Source organism: Pantherophis guttatus, chromosome 2 (genome assembly GCF_059756535.1).
Source record: "Pantherophis guttatus breed Tessera chromosome 2, ASM5975653v1, whole genome shotgun sequence".
Lineage (NCBI taxonomy): Eukaryota > Metazoa > Chordata > Lepidosauria > Squamata > Colubridae > Pantherophis > Pantherophis guttatus.
Genome location: NC_142064.1, coordinates 20,792,463 through 20,815,619, shown reverse-complemented (window position 1 = coordinate 20,815,619; position 23,157 = coordinate 20,792,463). Strand labels below are relative to the sequence as shown.

The following is a 23,157-nucleotide window of genomic DNA, read 5'->3' as shown; positions in this document are numbered from 1 at the left end:
TTCCACACAAAGGCAAAAGAAGAAACATCAAAAGTTCAATTCAGGTATTTACTGTGCCTAATATCTCTTAGTGATGGAAATAAGCACACGGGTCTCAGCGTCACCATATTGGTAACATAATATTGATACCCATACTTTATTGTCAGGGTTCTTTTGGCAAGCTAGACTAGAAAAGCCAAATGGTGTCCACAGATGCAAGAATTTCAGGCAAGAAGGCTTACCATTTAAAAGCTAATGAAGCCAAAATAATTTCAGTAGCTGCTGTGTATTTTTTTAAAAAAGGAATCCCTGCGGATTTTACTTCATTAGTTGTTGCCGACTAAAGGGAGCGGTGCTCATGTCCGTTTCAAAGCCATTGAGCCAGCGCTGTCCAAAGTCAAGTAGTACAGCTAGCCTTTGACTTATGGACATTAATTTAATAACAGTTCAGAGTTATAACAGCCTTGGAAAAATTGACTTACGACCTTTACTTTCACATATGACCATTATACCATCCCTGTGGTCATATAACCTAGTTCAGTTAATTAACTGCTGTCTTGTTTATGTGACTGTGGTTTACAGCTTCTTTTTTGCTGATTTCTGACAAAAAATGGTCACTGAGGAAACTGGATTTGCCTAACAGCCGCATTCTTCTCTTAACGACTGGTAATAATTATCATAAAATTGAGTCTGGCTCAAATTATGGCTGTAATAACTTAACAATGGAAATTCTGTTCCCTATTGTGATTATAAGTCAAGGACTACATGAAGAGGTTGGAAGTTGTTCAATTTCCTATCTACTTTTTGGACTCAACTCGTCCCTTTGTGAAAAAAAATGGGAAAAACCAGTTAGATATAAATTTTAAGTGCTAATCAAGCTAACATTAGTATACAGAAGACAAAGTGATGGTATCTTGCTTTTCTAGATCAGGAAGCAAAATGCTTTGGGCTAACTCTGAGGTGCAGCTTTGAGCATTTAGCTTTCTAGTTTAAGGCCGGAATCCCAGCAGTACATTTTGGTTGATCCCATGTCGCAAGTCTTTGCCTCTAACAGCAACAGAAAGCTACATATTTACATGAATTCCACTGTATTTTTAGAAAGGAATTGTGTTCCTTTTGCAAATTCATACACCAAGTGTATGGCTTATACGCTGGCTTTTAACTTGTTTCTGGTGGAGTTTTTATAACACTGCTTAGATGCTGCAGTAGCAGCCTCAAAGAGATAAATGATGAATGCAAGGTTGCTCCAATGCAAGCTTTTGTACCTGAGTCACGATGTGGAATACATGTATAAAACAGGAGGACCTGGCATCCTGATGCTGCTTTCATCAAGTTCATGGAAGTGATGGTTCCTACTTCTGCTCAGATAACTTTGAAGCGAGATTTCACAATCCAGGAGGCCTGAAATTTTAATAGCAGCCCCATTTCATATGCCTCTTCCACTAACCAGCCACTGTTCCTCTTGAGACACATCAGAAGACACTGATGTGACAGGAAACATACTGTCATTGCCCAGAGTCCTTGTCTGAGGTAGTTCAAAAATGTGAAATATAAATAAATAATAAAGATTAGCCACAAGGTTGACTCAGCCATCCATCCTTTCTAAGGTAGGTTAAATGAGGACCCAGTTTGTGGGGGCAATAAGATGACTTTGTATAAATATACAAAAGTATGAAGGCTATTGCTTAACACATTGTAAGCCGCTCTGAGTCTCCGGAGAAGGGCGGCATATAAATCAAATTAAAAAAAAAACCAACAACATCCCCACCAGTATTTCCCACTCTTGGTTTCATTTGCTTTTCTCTATCTCACCTAACTATCACATATATGAAGCTATGTGCAAAATGAGTTGCTTTCAAATGACAGTATATGTATATGTGTGTGTATATACATACATACATACATACATACATACATACATACATACATATATATTCTCAAGTTTTTGCGGGTGTGTGTATGTAAAAAAAAATTTTTTTTTTTAATTTGATTTATATGCCGCCCTTCTCCGGAGACTCAGGGCGGCTTACAATGCGTTAAGCAATAGCCTTCATACTTCTGTATGTTTATACAAGTCAGCTTATTGCCCCCACAAACTGGGCCCTCATTTAACCTACCTTAGAAAGGATGGAAGGCTGAGTCAACCTTGAGCCTGGTAAGATTCGAACCTGCAGAAATTGCAGGCAGCTGTGTTAATAACAGGGTGCATTAAACCACTGTACTACCAAGGCAAAATCTCGGGTGCTTTCCCGCATCATTAAAAGTCTGTTAGTTGAAATACTTAAAATCCTAGCTAAAATCCCAGCTTAAAATCCTCCAAAATCCCAACAAAACACTTGGTAAGGTCTTTTGAAACTCTGGCTAAAATCCTAAACCAACACTTTAGAAGTTTTCTTTTTGGCAATGTTTCGACAAGTTCTCTAACTTGTCATCATCGGGCCCCTACTTTCAGTTTAGAAGCTGTGGATATGCTGCGAGATCGGAGTTGTTGCTTTTCTATGTTCACTGCTGCTCACGTATGTTGGTTAGCCTGCAACTCTGTGTCCTGATTGGAGGGCAGCAGTTTTTCCTCCTGCTTCATTATCCTAGCTGCAGCCTGACTGTGTGTTAAAGGCCCAGCTTTTTCTGGTTCCCTATTACTGTCAATTGCAAAGAAGGAAGGATTCTGGTAGGCATCACAACACCGCTGATTGCCTGTTGAGATCTCAGCCTATCTCCTGGCTCGGTTCTCTCTCTCCCTCCCTATTACTAGCTATCATCTGCAAAGAGGGAGGGACTCTGGCAGGCATTACAACACCACTGGTTGCCTGTTGGAATCTTTGCCTATCCTCTGATGTTAAAACTCGAGTTTCCCTCAGTGCAGGTCTCCAAATACTTGATAACCTAGAAGCTTCATCTTGTCTATTCATATTCTGCGGCCTTTAACGAGTTTTATATATATATAAAGTTTATTGTCATTGTACGTTTATACACAGTATACCCATACAACGAAATTCACATAACACCCAGAGACCAAGCCCAACACACATGACAATCCCCAGACACACCCCTGCCCACAAAAATTCCCTAACCCTGAACCACCCAAACATCCACACAACAGAGCAATTAACCATGATCATTCTAATCCAACATCACAAAGCACAGCAAAAAGGGCATTATGAATTGCTAGTTATTTTCTGAGGGAAAGGCTCCTTTGAATGCTTCAAAGATCCGAACAGAACTATGATGGCTATAGTATTTTGTATCAATTCACCTACACCAGTATGATGGTATGAAATTTGCTTACTATTAATATATTTCCTTTACTATCATATATTTTACCTCTCTGCAGACTTCAGGATCAGATTAATTGCTAATTATATCTTCAGAGGCCACCAAGACTCCTGTCCCCATCTTTAGGACTATTAGATCATTCAGATCAAGTTTATAGTGAAAGAATAAAGGGTAAGAGACTCAGCTTCGCGAGCAATGACTGCAAGATGAGCTGTCTGTCTCCAACTTTTGAGTAAAACAACCACAACAATCCCAATTTTGGGGGAATCTCTGTATTTTAAAATGTAACCTATGCTTAGGGCAACTGAGCCGAAAACGACATGTTTCAATGAAAGCTTTTTACAACCCAATTTGATTCACATGACTAATGACTTGTTTTTCTTATATTTTCTCATTTTCCTTCCACCACCAGAATGTTGTATTTCTGAAACATAATCAGCTTCCTTTCTATACCAGATTGGGGGACTACAGATTTATTTCGCCTCCATAACATTGGAATCTTTTAAGGCCATGAGCTGTTTTAATAAATCAAGTCCAATCTTCAGTAAATAAAAAGCAAGAAATTTATTCTGGCTGGATTAAAAGGAAGTCTTTTATAAGAGGTGTCGATAAGATCAGAGCCAGCTGTCCTTCAGACTCTTGCTCTCAAATCAAGCGGGGGTGGGAGTGGAGATTTGTTTCTCCTATTAAACAAAGAACATTTTTCTTTTCTTTTTTTCTCCTACTCTTCAGTTAAGACTGCTCAGTGAAAATTACATACTATAAACAGATTTTCATGTTCTGGACCTTTTTTTCTCTGTTATTTTTCTGAAAGTTTCCTATAGAACAAAATAAGCTCTGTGATTACATTTGGCCCTCCAAATGTAGTACTTACTTCAAAGGGAAGAGAATAATGTGAAAATAAAAATAACCACTACTGCTGGATTCAACATGTAAGATCTACTGCTAGTCCTTGATTTATAACCACAACTGGAATGGGAATTTCCATTGTAAGTCACAGTTGTTAAATTGAACCCGATTTTGCAACAATTATGGTGGTTGTTAAGCAAATCTTTCCCAATGCATATGTTTTGTTGGAAATCAGCAAAAAATGTCGCAAATTGTAATTGTGACTGCAGTTGTGGCAATCAGTTGCAAATGCAAGCCAGTTATCGTCTAAATTAAGATCACATGATCAAGATGGTGGTGCGACAGTCATAAATGTGAGTACAGGTTGTGAGTTTTTTTTTTTCAAGGTCGTCATAACTTTGAACTATAGTTAAATAAATTATTGTATGTCAAGGACTACCTTGCTCATTGCTCATACAGTAGAGCAAGATAGACTATTTTTCTCTGAACCACGTAGGTACCATATAACTGGCTAAGTTCACCCCTTAAGTTTAACATACCATCAGCATATGTTAAAGTAGCATTGTATATTTCTAAATTGATCTTGAAGTGTACAACTGGAGTAGCACAGACTTTCTCCAACCATATTTATTAATATTCATAAAATGCAGAGCCATGCAATTAACTCAACAATCCTTGCTCTTGCCCAATTTCCATCTTTATGTTCATATTTTTCAGGAAAAGATTGGAATAATTTACTTCGCAATCATCTAATCCAATGCCATCCATTGCAGGAATAAATAGTTTGGATAGATAGCTATCCAGTCCCTCTTCATGAGTTCCAATGAAGAAGAATGCATTAAAGCAAGCTATTCCACTGGTTGGGAGCTTCTATTATCAGAAAATTCCTCCTAATACCTACTTGAATGTACTTCCCTATGGTTTGGGTCTATTAGTTCTGGTTCTGCCCTTTTGAACATCAGAGTACAAGGTCACTTCCTCATTTAAATAACAATCCTTTCCATAATAATAAACAATTTGCTGGTCAAGAACATTCATCAATAGAAATCTCTTGAACACAAGAGACTAGAAGCAATTGGATCTCCTGTTCAACTGAATTCCATTTTTTAATATGAATAGAATAGAATAGAATAGAATAGAATAGAATAGAATAGAATAGAATAGAATAGATTTTTTATTGGGCAAGTGTGATTGGACACAAGGAATTTGTCTTGGTGCATATGCTCTCAGTGTACATAAAAGAAAAGATACGTTCATCAAGAATCATAAGGTTCTTACGACTTAATCATTATCATTATGACTTAATGATAGTCATGGGGTACAAATAAGCAATCGGGAGACAATATCAATATAAATTGTAAGGATACAAGCAACAAAATTACAGTCATACAGTCATAAGTGGAAGGAGATGGGTGGTGGCTCATAATTGTACTTCCTACTTACAGTTTTCCTTTGGTGTCAAATTATATATTTCTACTTGTACAATGGTATGTCGGAATGATCTTAGAAGATTAGATCCAGAAACGCTTTGTAGGAAACATGTCAGCCTTACCAGGTAGGCTAGACAGGTTCGATAAATTAGAGGGGTTTTTTTGAGCTCCTTACCTCACACATTATCCAGCTGCAAACTATGCTGTCTCTTATATGACCATTCTTTAAGCAGCCTCTTTTGCCTAGTCTTCAGCCCAGCATCCCAAGGTCATTTCTGCATACCATTACAATATAGCAAAGTTTGTGGCCTCAAAGTTGCTAACAGCATCTGAGATTTATTCATAAATGTTTTCAGAATTTTACCGTTTCCCCGAAAAGAAGACTCAACCGGAAAATAAGGCCTAGCATGATTTTTCAGGATGCTCATAATATAAGCCCTACCACCCAAAATAAGCCCTAGTTAAGATCGTCAGCAGACAGAGGCGTTTAGTACTGTATTTTCCCCAAAATAAGCCCTAACCGGAAAATAAGCCATAATGCGCCTTTTGGAGCAAAAATACAAGACCCAGTCTTATTTTGGGGGAAATGCGGTAGTAACATATCCATGTATAATCAAATGTATTTGTCAATGTGCACGTTTTCAGCCACTGATCTATTTTCCTGAACCATTACCAACAATTGCAGACTTCCTTCAGCCCAGCTGATAGATATGAGAAAGAGGGGAGTTGAGTTGTTGAATGATTTTGTCCAGCCAGATCATACATTTAGGTAGGAGGGAGAAATGAGCAGATCATTTAGCTGATGCAGGTAGAGAGACTGCAGCAGACTGCATGGTGGTCTCAAATCACTGTGTGACTATCACTGCTATAGAGCAACAAATTATGGCAACTCAATTCCAAATGCAAAACTCTGTTTTTATTCTCAAGTTAATGGATAAGAAAGACCACACACGTGGATGACTCAACCTCTTACTGAGCTAGAAAGCATATAAAACTCCAGAAAAGTCCTAATGGTTATAACTATTTTTATCACTTTCCAGACTTACATGTCTGACTACCTCCCTTCAGAAGAGTGATTTTGTCTAGCAGAGACAGATGACACCCTCCAACAGAAGAAAAACAATCTTTATATAGAAATATGACTAGAACACAAGAAAATTTCACAAGTGAGTATCTATTAAAACAATATTTGAACCCTTGGGATTCTCCCAAAGACAAAGCAACCAAGCTTCTATAAATTCATCACCCAGAATGAACTTAACAGAATTTGAATTAACACGTTTATGACAAAACAGTACATGGTAAATGAAATATATAATTGTTTTACTATTGCTTAAAGCAATAGTACTACCTCCATTCAAAGGTAGCTGAAAGAAGCTCAAATATTTGCTATGGGCATTATTCCAAGTCTACAATATATCACAGAATTTAAAAGCCAATGATAATAAGTTAGTCACTATTATCTAAGTTCAAAAGCGTCTCAAGTATTTAAAAATCAGAGTTTGGACTAGCTTCAGAGACTGCTTGGATAGCTCTGTGGTTAACCTCAAAGATATGCAGCTTTCTCTGGCTATTCCTTGGAACAATGTTGGGATGTTTATGCAAAAGCACAATCTTGCTCTTTAGATAATCCCACTAAAGGAGTGAACGAATGAGTGTAAGGAAAAATCAGCCTGAATGTTCATCAGTATAAATTTTGCCTTCTCTGTCCTATTTCCTATTACTACCTACATTATTAACTCTAGAGCAAGAGGCAGCATGACATATTGAGGATAGATATAGAGTAGTTGTTGGGTTACCTGAAGCATCCGGTTGGACATAGATGGAATAAAATGCTAGATAAGGCATTCTTCTCCAAGCTGTTGACCTTGAGACAATTCCAAGCTTCTTCTATGTTATCTTGGAATTTGGGAAATTATAGTCCTAACACATCTTGAGGGCACCACACTGAAGAGGGTTAAGATAGGACTATTTACCTGATCTGGTGTTCCTAATTTCGATCTGATTGGGTTCCTGTATAGCACTAAGTCATCATTTGCCTAAGGATGGCTACTGAATTAACTACAACAGGCTGTGGTTAATATATTCAACAATATACTAAACCCAATTTTATTATGATTTAAAAGCAATATTATGAACTCAGTCTTTCCCACTTCTCTCAATTTCAGTCCAAATGATTTTCAATGAAATTAATCCTGCTGTTTCATGCCAATCCAAGTAAACAATCAGAATTCAACTAGATCCTAATAATGCCACTGCAATTATGTATGTAGAAATCTGTAACATTGACTTTATTTTATTTATAATTTTTAAGTCAAAAGGGTAAATGTAACAAAATACAGGTTTCTTCTCAAAAAGCTTGTTGATAAGCCACAACTGGATTTGCCTTTACTGATGTGTATGGCATTTTCACTAAGCTTCATTTGCAAAGCTTCATTTGCAAAGAGCCTTGGTAGTACAGGGGTTTAAGGCACCCTGTTATTAAGCTGGTTATTAAGACCAGCTGCCTGCAATTACTGCAGGGTTCGAATCTCGCCAAGGCTCAAGGTTGACTCAGCCTTCCATCCTTTCTAAGGTAGGTGAAATGAGGACCCAGTTTGTGGGGGCAATAAGCTGACTTTGTATAAATATACAAAAGGATGAAGGCTATTGCTGAGCACATTGTAAGCCGCCCTGAGTCTTCGGAGAAGGGCGGCATATAAATCAAATTAAAAAAAAAAAAAAGATTCCTTTTAAATGAAAATGTCAGGGAATGAGATATCACATTATTATTTTTTTCAAGATGTTTATACATAAGAGTAGGCAAACTTGTGAATTATAGTAGATTTGGAATTTTGTTAGGCTATTGAGAGCAGTCACAAATGGTTGTCATGGAGATGGGCCTACTCACAAAACGGGAGCCATTATAAGCTTGTGTTTGAGGAAGCATGTAAGTATGAAGAAATGATTTTGGGAGACAGAGAGAAAAGCCCAGAGACTGGACAACAACTATGTAAAAAACATCTCCACCCACAGAAAGAGGGAAACTTTTCAGAAGGGACTCTCCCTAGTTTTCTGGAAAGCAAAAGGAAAGGAGGAGAGAAATTTATTCAGTTTTGCAAGAATGTGTTAACGGAACTTACAATAAAGTTAGAGTTAGTGAGGATTTCTGGGTGAGAAAAATTGAGGATTAAAACGCCTCTAGATGAGCAGAAATGGCATTGCTCTGCGGAATCCTGAGGCATTTGTGCAAATAAAGTTGCTACAGATATCCAGCATGCAACATGCTTCTATTTAATACTTTTTTTTTGCATTTTAGTTTAGTTTCAGTTAGTTGAAAGAAAGTAGAGGTGGAATAAGAATCCATTGAGATTTGGAGATTTTGGGGGGACCCTGGTGTCTGGGTACCAAGTTACTACCCTGACATCTGTTAATGTTGTTCATTTCTATAATGCATGTTATCTACGATACTTTCTTTAGGGCCGGAGATAAGGAGAAAGAACTCTTTTTCAAGGACTTTACAATCAGAAAACAACAACAAAAACCAGGGGAAACAGGAAAGTGGAGGAGAGTCAACTTGGAATCTATATGCAGATGTTTCAGTTTAGGCCAGATTACAAGCAGATATGAAAAGGAGCAGGTTATATGCCAAGGACTTCAGGAAAAGAACAACTAAGAAGAGGAATTAGAAAGAAGCTGGAAAAATAGCAACAGATAACTGTGGGAGTATCTTTTATAGGATATTAAAATGCTTTATTTTTTTAAAAAAACAGACTACATTACCCAGACTGATATAATTCCCTATTTCTTTCCCTTTTAACTTAGAAACCGCAAAATTTTACAACTATCAAGCATGGGAACAGACCAGAAAATACCCTTTTTGTTTGTTAAAAGCCTTCTTCTCCAGACATTTCAAAGAAAGCAAACAATCAATCAAGTTAATTTAACGGAATCAGCGAGTTTGAACTTTTCCTCCAACCAAGCAAATAGCATCCCAAAAATTATTTACAAAAAATTGGTGCCAGAACCTCATCCCAACCAGCCTGAGTTACTTTGAAGAAGCAAATGTGCTTGGCTCCATAGTTTTATCATGTACATTACTTAGGAGGAATAACAAACAATAGGGATATTTATTCATTGGTTGTTTAGCATTGCACACAAGCTGGACACATTGGATTACTGCTTTTTTAATTTATTTATTTATTTTTATTATTTATTTATTTATTTATTTATTTATTTATTTATTTATTTATTTATTTATTTATTTATTTATTTATTTATTTAAATTTCTATACCGCCCTTCTCCTTTTGGACTCAGGGCGGTGAACAGCCAAAAATAAAACATTTGTACACAAAAGTTAAAATAATTAAATAAAGTTTGGCCCATAATTTAAAACATTTCAATTAAAATCAGTATCAATTTTAAAAACCAATATAAAATCAGGCCAGCCCAGCTAACTGAAAGAAATAGGTTTTAAGGGCCCGATGAAAAGTCCGGAGGTCTGGGATCACTCGTATCTCTGGGGGTAGATTGTTCCAGAGGGTAGGCGCCATCACAGAGAAGGCTCTTCCCCTGGGGGTTGCCAGCCGACATTGTCTGGCTGACGGCACCCTGAGGAGGCCCTCTTTGTGGGAGGGTAATAAACCAACAAGGGGGGGAAAAGCCTTTTGAAGAACTTTGGCTGATTCTTAGAGCTAGACAACGTTTGGCAGGGACAAATGCCAAAGATCTGCAAGGAAGCATCAATCTGTGACACAAGGGAAAAAACAGCCTGTATTATCACTAAACAGTCTTCCTGCAGACCCAAGACATTCTCTTTTCTCTTAAACTATAAAAAACTGTCATCCAGAGAGAGTCCACATGAATGAATGCAAAAGTATTGCTCATACTCAAGAAAAAAAAAAGTTAAAATTTACAGAATGCCTGAGATGCATAACAACAATTTGGAAAGCAACTTTTGTCATAGCCCCAGCAGCACTTATGGCTTATCACTTTCCTAAAGGACCACCCAATAAACTACAGTTATAGCCATCTAAAGGAATTTGATGAGTGAAATTTCAACACAACCCCCCTTTTAGTCAATGCTTGACCTAAGAGGATGGCTGTTTCCTGACAAGCTGAGGCAGATGGCTAGGACCAAGGCATTAACAGGATAATGTGTTGAGGTTCAATGCAGAAGAATCAATATGCCCAGGCCTTCCTCAATAGTCTTATGACATGTACAAGATGAAACACCAGCAATTGTCAAAACTGAGTGTTCCAGACATGAAAGACAGCCAATCGTGGACATTATCTGCTTCTGCAACAAGAATGGCTGATTCCTACCAGTTGTTCTTAAAAGGATAAACACAAGAAAAAACTGGACCAACAGAAATATGGTCTTCTACCAATGTAGTTTTTTCTGCATAACTTTTAAATATGTAACTCCTGCTCTTCATTTAAAATAATCCAGAGAAGCCTAATGGGAGTGACCCAGATGCAAATGAATTCAGAAACGAAGTTAAGCTATTGCGTCTTGCACTTGGCTTGGACCGAGAATCATCCATTATGACTGGTACACCATGAGTTAAGAGTAAACAAGATGAGGAGACTCAACCAATTGTGGGCTGTTGAAATGCAGGAGTTTTTCAGGGATTCAAATAGAAGACTTTCTCCCTGGTTAAAGGTATCACACTGATACCTTTAATGCACATGCATTATACAATCTATACACTATAGACTGTATATAGAGAAGGACTTTATAATCCTTCCTCAAACATGCAGTCCTCAATAGTTAAGACTTTATCCTGGTGTGATGGGTAGCAAAGTTCAGCTGAGCAATAGTAGCTTTTTTCAGTTTAATTAATGAAGTGGATTAGTTTAAAGGGAAATCCTAGTTTGCTGAGTTATTCAAGCCAACACAAATACATCTTTTTCACACCTCAAGACAAATGTAACTTATGCACTCTCCAATAAAAGTCTCATTCTTGGTGGATACAGATTTTTTTGGCAACAATATAGAAACGGCTTTCTCAGTCCTGTGTTTCTTTGATTGCTTCCATGTCAGCTAAGTCTCCTGCTCAAAAATTAACCAGGTCTGATGCAGTTAAGCTTTTTGAGATCAACTCAAAAAAAAAAAAAAAGTTGGCTAGGTGGCCCATGATTTCATCCTAACAATTAATTCATAATATTTGTGTAGAACAGAAGCAATTTGTCATCCTATTACTCCTTCCAGTATCCTTTTACAAGCTTTGCCACTCCTGCCCTTGTAGTTTATTAACCTTTGGTTTTATCATCTTGGAAGCAAAAGAATGTGGAATGGAAGTGAAAACAGATGAGAGTTAGCCAAACTGAGCCACTGAATACTTACATCACTCTTCCTGAACTTGGCTTTCAAACTCTTCATGTTTTTTCCATTCAAATCTTACACACTTTCAGCACCTATGTAGGGAGAAAAAAACAGAGGTATAAAGAATATGTATGTTTCCAGCTACATTTGGTTGAAATTTAATGAGCATCAGCTTCGTTTTCTTAAATGGAATATACAGTTAAGTTTAGGCAAAAATGATACCCAAATCTATTATTCAATTTCACCTATTACATTAAATAGCAAAGAAAATTATACACGCTGACTTTTCTGTGCAACAATGGAGAAAAGGATCTACTTTTACATGTGCATTTTCAAAGTACTTATAGCAAAGCTGAATAAGTATGACATAATCTCCCACCTTTTGCTCTAGCCATTTTTTTTAATCCAGCAAGAAAAATGCACAATCTTCTTTTGTGATTACAACCCTTTGGCATTGTTCTCCAAAGCAGTAAAGAATATATTGTCTGTGTAAAATAATGAAACCTCTAACAGAATGGTTTTTTATATCCCCATCAAGGTGAAATGCATTTAATAACATGCCTTGTAAAGTATTCATTGGTTTTATAGGCCACGCTAGAGGGTTAGTTGCCTACAGTGATTCATCCCACAGCAAGGCCTGCCTTTTCTTATCTTGTTCAATTGAAGCAGAATGTACTTTACAACACGCCCAACTTGGCTGCTTCCTTGTCAGCTAAGGGTATGTCCTTTGCAGCCACAACTTAGCATGGCCAAGGCTTTTCTCCCACAATAGCATCTCCTGGGCACATCACATGATCATAATGAACTTTTCTTATTTAAACAAAACTTCCAGCACATTTTTGCTCTAACTAATGCCTTCTACAAATACTAGGACTACCAGCTCCCAGAATGCCCCAGCAAGGCACATACTCTGCATTCTAACAGCTGCTGAAATTGCCAAGTTGGGAAAGCTGTTCTAGTAAAGAATGGAAAGTCATAAATAACTGTTCCGTGTGTAACCAAAGAACATACTATATGTCCACTTAGGCCATTTCATCTATGAATATGTCACCTGTCCTGGATGGAATTGCATTCAACAGCTCTAGGCCGAAACAGATGAGATTTATGACTTGAGAAACATGAAAAGAGTATTTTATAGCAGATCAGAAGATATCTGGTATTCTAAAGATAAGATTCCCAAAATGGAAACCTAGGCCCTAGGTGCCCATTGAACAATAATTGTTGCTGAAAGGTTTGTTGCTCAGAAATGCATAGCTCTCAAGAAGGAGTCCCTTTTCCCAATCATTTTTCATTTTAGAGTATAGGAAATAAACACGTATTTGCACCTTGAGAAATATTAACTTCTGCTTACGTTGGCAGTTTAATTCATCTAGACATTTTACATTTGGGCTTTCTTAGCTGTATTGGGTTAATGTATTGGGACTAGACTTTACATGGCCTTTTTGAATGTCTCATTTTTAAATATACTACCCTGATACCTCCCTTTGGGGGCCAAGGCAAGATCTTTAAATCTTTACAACTGCACAGTTACAGATAATAACACAAGAGAATTAAGTACTGTATAATTCCCCCAACTTCTTTTATCAATAGGCTTTCTGTATTTGGGATAGGGTCTCATAGTGCACAAAGCTAACCTTGCCATCCCTCTGAATATGCATGTCAAATATGGTAATTTTGAGAATGCACAATACACAATTTTGAGTTTGCAGAGACACCTCTATCAAATAAAGTGATGCCGGAAGTAGGCAACTTGTGACTTGCCAAAAATCTCCTCCCCCACCCCCAAAAAACCTATGCAGTTCTTGAAACTCTCCCCTGCAAAACCAGTGCCACTGCTTTCTATTTTTTAAAAAAAATATATGTAAGATATAAAATGTGTAAACCTCTTCCCCCCAAAAAGCTTTATTCTTGCCTATCCCACTCAAAAGACAAAAAAAGTACTTTAAAAATCACTTTAAGATTGACTTTTTAAGCAACAATTTTCCCTGAACAATGGGCATAAAACACTGAAATGTTGTGAAATTTCAGCCAGGTTTTAGAAAATTGACAATTAACATGCAATCTGGCAGATGCCATCTAGTGTGGAAAGGGGTCCCTTAAAGCTTCAGAAAGAAGCAAAACAATGTCTACACTTGCAGAAGGGAGAAATGTATCCAGTGGTTGTGAAAATAATAGCGGCTCTATTTGTATTAATCATCCAGGTAGTCCTGGACTTACAACCATTCAGTTAGTGACCATTCGAAGTTGCGACGACACTGAAAAAGTAACTTATGGCCATTTTTCACCTACGACCGCTGCAGCATTCTCATGATCATGCAATCAGAATTCGGACACTTGGCAACTGGCATGTATTTATGAGGGTTGCAGCAGTGGTGAAATGTACAATTTGTTATTACCGGTTCTGTGGGCGTGGCTTGATGGTGGGGGTAATGTGACTGGGTGGGTGTGGCCAACTTTTTTTTTTTTACTTTTGAAAGCATTTTTTCTACTTACCTTAAGAGGTTGTAGAAAAAATGCTTTTAAAAGCCTCTGACGACCCAGCTGAGCCGCGCGATCATCAGAGGCTTTTTTTTTTTTTACTTTTAAAAGCATTTTTTCGGCCGAAGAGGTTGTAGAAAAAATGCTTTTAAAAATAAAAAAAATGCCTCTGATGATCGCGCAGCTCAGCTGGACATGGGGGGGGCAGGGATTTTTGGTACTGGTTCTCTGAACCACCTGCCGCCATCGCTACTGGATCGGGCGATCTGGTCCGAACCGGGAGCATTTCACCTCTGGGTTGCAGTGTCCCTAAGTCATGTGATCATCTTTTGTGACCTTCTGACAAGCAAAGGCAACGGGGAAGCCAGGTTCACTTAACAACCATGTTACTAACTTAACAACTGTGGTGATTCACTTAACAACTATGACAAGAATGGTCGTAAAATGGGGCAAAACTCACTTTACTGTCTTGCTTAGCAACAGAAATGTTGAACTCAATTGTGATCAAGTATTAACTGTATTTCACACATACATTTCACTTAAAAAAATATGGAAGTCAATACCATTTTGGCTCCAAAACCAAGGAGTATACTATAGAATGGCAGCTTTGTGCTGTCTATTCATCAACTGGAATAAAATCTGGAGATCATGGTGCGCTTTTGCAGAGCTGAATGTATATAGGCAAGCTTCAAAAATTGCAAATAGGAGTAACATGACACAAGCTGTGTGTCAAAAGAACTGATTTGTTCATTGCACAATCATTGCAAATGCCTTTAGCCAGAGGTTAGTCCTGTTCCTCTCTGAAAAACAAAAAATAAAATCCTGCATTGTTAAACACACCAAACCAGTCAAGTGCTACTTGGCAAGGAAAACATTTATTCATGAGTTGCAAAACCAACAAGGATAATTCAGTGAAACTAAAAACCTTGTAAGCTTTTTGTGTGTGGGCGCCAAGTGACCTCTAAGAGAAGGAAAGAGCACTTGGAAAGTGGTCCTGGAACTTTCTGGATTTTTAATACATCAAAAAATGAATGTTTGCAAGAAGATTCAGCTGTTTTGCAGAGCAAATACATACTATATTCTCAAGTTTGTTTTTATATATAAAACAGTCTGTACTTTATGAGTGGTACCTGAATACAGGTAGTACTTAACTTACAACCATAATGGAGCCTGCCCATTGTGGTTGTAAGTCATGATAGTTGTAAGGCAGGTCACCTACACGACTAACCCATTGATCATCTTTTTTGTGGTGGTTAAATAAAGCAACAGTCGTTAAGCAAACCAAAGGTTTGCTATAAGCCAGTTTTGCTGAAAACCAGCAATAAGTCCTTCTTTTCATTAAACTAGACATACCCAAATTCCAGCAACCATTCTTTATATGTTTTAGCCTCCTGTCTCCTAATCAACTTTGTTGCTCTTCTCTGCAGTCTTTCTAGAGTCTCAACATCTTTTTTTTTACCTTGTAGCGACCAAAACTGGATGCAGTATTCCAAGTGTGGCCTTACCAAGGCATTATACAGTGGTATTAACACTTCAGGTGTTATGCAGTTTATGCAGCCTAGAACTGTGTTGGCTTTTTTGGCAGCTGCAGCACACTGCTGGCTCATATTTAAATGGTTGTCCACTAGGACTCCAAGATCCCTCTCACAGTTACTACTATTGAGCCAGATACCACCTAGACTATACCTGTGCATTTGGTTTTCTTGCCTAAATTTAGAACCTTAGTTTTTTCACCATTGAATTTCATTTTGTTAGATAGCACCTAATGTTCAAGTCTGTCAAGATCCTTCTGTATCTTAAGCCTATCTTCTGGAGTGTTGGCTATTCCTGCCAGCTTGGTGTTATCTACAAATTTGATGAGTTTTCAATCTATCATCTCATCCAAATCATTGATGAAGATGAAGATATATATATATATATATATAAAATAATATAATATATGTTTTATTAATACATTTTATATCACATAAAAAATTCCATATCTATCTGAACAGCGTGTTATCTGGGCACAATTAATGTTAAGTAGAAATGCCATATTGATCAACATTATAAACATAATAAATATATCAATAATAATTGCAAAATAGTAATACAATTAATTTAGCTATCTTACAAAGTTTTCAATACAAAAATTCTTTGGATCTTTTTAGATTCTAATCTCTGATTCCGTTAATTAACCATTGGTAAAACAAGTCCCATGTCAAAAAGTATTCTGTTTCTTCCTTTTCCTTTATTTTAAGTGTTAATCTGTCCATCTCAGCACATTCTAATATTTTTTAATGACACTTTCATCTGTAAGGATCGCTTCATTTTTCATTTAGCTGATGAATTTTCATACATCTTTGCTAATGTCCCTGATGGTAGATGCCACCTATAAAGCAGATGTTCAATTCTGCAGATCCTTATTAGCTGACATCAAGCAGTAATACAGCACAGGGTGTTTCAATCTTGGCCAGCAGAAGAATTCTGGGAGTTGAAGTCCATGCAAGTTGCCAAGACTGAGAAACACTGATTCAGTGACTTTCATGTAGGAAAATGAAAACGGTAGAGGAGATGGGCAGCTCTCTCTATACCTCCCATGAAGTTCCTCTTTGTTATCATGCTGGATGCCAAGAAGGAATCTGCCCTAAAGCACTTCTAATTATTTACCTATGTGGTCTGATATTGTACTTGGACAGACAGGACTCTCTAGAGATCTTTTTTTTTTACCTGTTTGTAGAGAGCTTTTCTAACGGAGAACAGTAGTGGATCTAGGGAGGCAGGCAGAAAAACATGTTCTGCAACTAAAACAACATATTGTCAAACAACAGCAAAACATGCCTTGCCTCCTTAGCAGAGGGGGGAAAACAAATGCTTTTTAATGGGTTTACTGCAAAGTTAGACATTTGCACAGATCAGCATGTTTGGCCAATAGTTGTGGTGGGGTGGGAATCAATCTGAAGCCCTGAGTCTTCGGAGAAGGGCGGCATATAAATCAAAATAAAAAAATAAAAATAAAAAATAAAAAAAATCTGGAGATCTTTCCCCACTCTTTGCAGATTTTATTTATTATTATTTTATTTAGCCCTAGGCTAAAGCCTGCACTTAGCATTCACAGCTCCCATGAAGCAGGGTGCCAATCATGAGCTATCCTAAAAAGGGTAACCAAGGGGGAAAGAAAAAATTCTCAAGATTTTGAGGAAAGACATGGGGTTCTTCCAATGAGGAGCACGCAAAATGTTCAGTTCGGCACTTTTCAAGTTTGACAAAGTTTCTTTGCTTTGAAATTAAAATCCAACAGTGCTGTAAGTGTTTTAAACTTCAACAGGCTATGCTGAAGTCAAAACATTTCCAAAATTCTGGAAGGAAGAAATGTAAATACAGTTGATATTGCTATTTTAGGTGATGCAATTGTAGAGTATGTAAAAAAAAGCGGGCTTGGGAGTCACATATGCAGTTGGGGCGAGCTGTTCCAGAAAAAAAAAATAATAATAATAAAGGCAGAAGCTTCTTAGTAGCTTAATAGCCCTAAGACATAGGAACCAGATTTACGCAACACCTGCTTCATCTTCTCAATATAAATTAATTGTTACTGTTCTGAAAAGTAAAATTGAAATTCGAAAGATCTGCAGGAATGGTAAAACTAAAATCCAACAATATGTAATTGTCCTTTCGAGGTCTTGCAGCCCTTTTTCTGTATACAGGTCCTCAAGTTACAATTATAATGGAACCTGCCAAGTTGTAAGTCATAATTGTAAAATTATAACACACACTTTTTACATTTTTTGTGCTCATTAAACAAATATGGGGGCTGTAAGTGCAAACAGTGGGGTTAAGTGAACCCATTGTTGATTATGACATGGTTTTACTGAAAACCGGAAGTGCTAGTTTTCAACAAAACCATTGTAAAATGCAATTACGTGACTATAGGATGCTGTAAACAGCCTTAAGTGCAGCTGTGTTACTAAGCACCTGAAGTGTAGTCAGAGACCGCACTGGTTGGGATGGTGCAACAACTGTCGGAACTTCAGATCCAGGTGGTAAGTCTCTTTTTTCAGGTAGGTTGTAAGTCAAAAACTACCTGGAGGAGGACACACCCTGAGTGCACACCCAAAACCTGTGTTTTTGCAATGCATGTTGCATGTCCATAATAAGAGTGATTTCTTAATCAACTGGAAGAACATCAGATTTCCAAGCTGGTGGCATTATACAGGTAGCCCTTGACTTTCATTCAATGACCACTCAGAATTACAATAGCATGGGGAAAAGGGACTTCTGACTGGTTTTCACATTTCTGACTATTGTAGCATCCCTACAGTCATTTGGGCAAAACTCATTTAACAACTGTCTGGCTTAGCAACAGAAATTTTGGTTCAACTGTGGTCATAAGTCGAGGGCTACCTGTATAACCAAGATTAACCTGCACAATTTCCATACCTTCCCACTGCAGAGACAAGAAAATTAGTGCTTCACAATTCCCATGATCCTCTTGCTACAGAAAAAAGCCTTTTTAAAACAATAAGAGGATAGATTTTTCTGTGTGCATTAGGGAGAGGCTTTTAAAGAATTCAATTCTGGCAGTATTTCTGGAGATAGGATCAGGCTATGAGTTGTGCTGAAGCAGGGCAAATGTGCACTTGCCAAAGAAAATGAAATATTGTAATCCTTAGCATTCGAGAACAATCAAGCGTGAAAAAACTGATTACATTAGAACAACTCGTCAATGGGTATTTCTATAGACTTGAGCCCTTAAAAACCTAGCACCAGTATCATTACATTAGAGAAAATACAAGACTTTTTTCAGTTAAAGAGAAAAGCAAGCTATCCTTATCATCTACTCAAATTCAAATACATTTTCTTTGAAAATGAAGTAAAACAGCCAATCTGGAAATAGGTTCCATTAAAGTAGATAAAATCAATCTTTCCGAGCCTGGCACCTTCCCAAAACAATGGATATCAGCTCCTAAAATTGCAATTTAAGCTCATTTGCAAACTGCCTCTAGAAAATCTTGTTTCTGAAAGGTGGCATACACGAATTATCAATAACAACAATAATCCTGTAGCAGCACAACCAGGGATCATGTCAGTTGAGATCTTATCAGTGGTGAAAGCCCAAAATATTTGGAAAATGACAAGTTGGAAAAGGTCAGATTAAGATAATCACATCTCCAAACAATATTCCTAAATGATCATACAGTTATTGTGCTTTCAGAAAGAAAATTCCTCCCACAGAAACATCTATCAGCATCGCATATCATAACGTCAACAGACAACTGACAGGTTACAACTCATGCAAATGACATAATTTACATCATTTGAGCAATTATGTGACGTCACTGTGACTTATCCTGGATACCTATGTGCACTGACTCAGAAGTCTATTAAACATACATCATAAAGTTGTTGCACATCATTCCTTCACAGAAATGCAAATGAGGCATAAGAAGCACATAAAGAAATTAAGGAAATGGGAACATAGTAACAAATTAACATTTTAAAATTCAGATCCAAAATATAAAACAGCCTTGGGAACACTGGAAACGGAGAACTGGGAAAGATGTATAAAACGTAAAACATAACCACACAACCAGGAACAAGAGCAAATATCCAGTGAGGCTCTGATGCAATTGTTCCTCTATCTATTTGAGAAAAGCACACAGTCATAAAATCACATTTTTTATTTCTCGGTGATTTACACAAAAATTCCACAGCATTATTGCTGAGGCAAAACAGAAGTTCAGTCTCCACATGATGCATCTGGTATACATGGGGACATGACATAAAATTGCATTTCCTTGATTTCAGTGTACCAGTAGTCCTTGACTTACGACCACTTGTTTAGCAAGTGTTTGAAGCAACAACAGCAGTGAAAAAAGTGACTTATGACTGTCCTGTGGTTAAAATTTAGATGCCTGGCATGCATTTACAACATTTGCACTGTGCCACATAATCATCATTTGCAAACTTTCTAGCCAGCTTACAACAAGCAAAGTCAATGGGGAAAGCTGGAATCACTTAATGACTGCATGGTTCATTTAACAATAGCAACGATTCGCTTAACAAACATAGTAAAATTGGATACAACTCACTTAGCAACCACCTTGCTTAGCAATGGAAATTCTAATTCCAACTGTGGTCGTAAGTCAAGGACTTATCTGTATACTATTTCAAGGCTTTCTGTATATTCTCTCCTGCAAATACTGACCATCAGGGCCTAAATAGATTCGAAAGCTAATGTGCTGTATTTTGTCATCTAAAATGCAACCATCTGTGAGTTCAATTCCCAGGAGAGGGTTTGAATCCATAGAATAACATCTGGCTACTGACATCTGATGAATCCCAAAGAGGATGAACCTGGTCACATGATGCCTGCCTCTTGGCGATCAATATAACATCTTCCCCTAATGTGATCCAGATTTTTTTTTTGCTGCACATAGGGTAACCAGTGGCACTAAGTTGAGGAAGGTTATTATTAAACATTTTTATTCTCATCAGTCACAAAAAGAGGAAGAATTCCCAGAGCTTTACAAGGTCAATAACAAGTCTATAAACCCAAGAGTAGGGATTATCTGGAAGACAAAACACAAAAGGTAAAGAACTCAGTAGGAGGAAAAAGCAGATTAATTGCAGAGGTCTTATGATCTGCTGGAATATTCCAGAAGAGGAGGAGCTGAAATCTGATGATCTTGCAGTAATAAATCGCCCCCATTTACTATATTTTTCTCTGCTATATTATTTGAGCTATATTTTGAAACTAGCAGGAAATGCTTTCCTGGCCATATCTAAACAGGTTCATATCTCAAAGCCATTGTTTAGGAAACTTACAGAATATATTTTAAATTCCCATTACAGCTAGGCCATTCAATATCATGTACAAGTCATGTGCTTTCTATCCATTAATTTATCAAACTATTTACTAAGTCTGCACTACTATTAATCTTCTCGTTCCCACCACCCATCTCCTTCCATTTATGACTGTATGACTAACTTTGTTGCTTGTATCCTTACGATACAATTTATATTGATATTGTTTCCCGATTGCTTATTTGTACCCTATGACTATCATTAAGTATTGTTCCTTATGATTCTTGATGAACGTATCTTTTCTTTTATGTACACTGAGAGCATATGCACCAAGACAAATTCCTTGTGTGTCCAATCACACTTGGCCAATAAAAAATTCTGTTCTGTTCTGTTCTGTTCTGTTCTGTTCTGTTCTGTTCTGTTCTGCTCTGCTCTGCTCTGTTCCTATTCCTATTCCTATTCCTATTCCTATTCTATTCTATTCTAATAGAAGCAGCATCATGGCAGACCCATGTTCTCTCAGCCTAACTTTCCTCACAAGATTGTTGCAAGGAGAAAGTGAATTGGGCAAAGCCACTTAAACAGAACCACAACTCCTAGTAGGTTCAAGGTACAGTAGATATGATATCAGTCTAAGAAATACATTCTAAGCAAGCAACTTTACTCCATATATGCAGACACACCATGATTGCCCATATAAAAAATCTGAGTATAGAATATGCCAAAATATTTTCAATACCTCCAACGCTGCTTTCATTTTGAGTTGATATTAAAGGATAATTCTTGTAATGAATCTTAAACCAGTTAAGATCTGCTGCCAGTGGGTGGTTCCATCAATTCGCCCTGGGCTTGTTCTTGCGCTAACACAGCTCCTTTGCCAGCCTAAATTTCCAAGCTTGTCAAATATAACATGCAGCACCAAATTCTCTTCTACGCCTACTCTTCATGTGGGCCATATAAGTTGGACAGTGTTTATTTTCAGTTATATCAGATGGTTCCCTACTTAAGCGAGGATAGGGAAGAGATCTTTAAGACAGAATTCTGCAACCTAAAAATGTACTGGATTTTAATTCCCAGCATGAGGGATGAACTTCCAACCCTCTGGAACGCAGAAACTCATAGAAGGCAACTATGACCATTTCTATATTTTTTTTTAATTTGGATATTGTTATTGTAAGAGCCAATTCGGTGTAGCGGTTAAGGCATGAGATTAGAAACTAGGAGACCATGAATTCTAGTCTGTCTTAGGCACACTCAGCTGCGTAACTTGAGCCAGCCACTTTTTCCTAGCCTTGGGAAGGAGGCAATGGCAACTTTGCCAATGAAAAACCTTGCCAGGAAAACTGCTGGGATTTGTCCCTGAATCAGACATGATTGAAGTTGAACAGAACAAAAAAAATATTATTTTATATTTTATTAAAGTTGCTATGAAGTCATCCAATCTATATAATTTAGTGTAGTGTATATAATTTGATTTTGTAAGTTTTTAAGACCCCACTAATGATTGCCCACACTAAGGGGAATAAAAAGTTAAATAAATCTGGTTCAACTCTGGCCATTATAAAGTATTATACACCAAATATGTTGACATTATACTGATACAGCTGAAATTACCTTTTCTTTATCACTTATACTATAGTTCTTCCGTCCCCAATCTGGTTCTCCTAAAATGCCGGATTTCAACTCCTAAGATTATTAACCATCACAAGGATACAGTATTTTCAGAGGGCACAAGGTTGGGCATCTATCTTACTGTAACTGTATAATACTGAACAACTTAAACTGCCCTAAACTGTTAGAGATTCTCCATTCTGGAAACATTATCACATGTTGCAAGCACATGCACAATTTTGATGTTGACTGAATGTGTGGACTGGCTAAAAAACAGCTGTTGTCAGAAGATGACAATACTGTAATATAAATTGTAGACAAGCAATATCTGTAAAACAGATATAATCCTTGTTATTATAATGCTTGTTATTAATCAAAGAATTTGGGCTTCTGATGCTCTTCTCAATACACAGTATAAATCCAGTCAAGGCTAATGAACAAACTTT

General features: G+C 37.3%; 1 protein-coding gene across 7 annotated transcripts in view; it reads right to left on the bottom strand.

The window, feature by feature from the left end:
* The window catches only part of RAI14 (retinoic acid induced 14), a 117,630-nt gene that overhangs the window by 88,299 nt on the left and 6,174 nt on the right, over window positions 1–23,157 (bottom strand). For 5 of the 7 annotated variants that reach the window (XM_034442418.3, XM_087888205.1, XM_087888202.1 and 2 more), the window contains exon 2: window positions 11,861–11,931. In XM_034442418.3, the coding sequence (XP_034298309.2) occupies window positions 11,861–11,896 (36 nt within the window). In that variant the 5' untranslated portion in view covers window positions 11,897–11,931. Of the gene's footprint in view, window positions 1–11,860; window positions 11,932–14,880; window positions 15,118–23,157 lie in introns of those variants that run through there. The other 2 variants (XM_087888204.1, XM_087888206.1) reach the window with 1 other exon arrangement.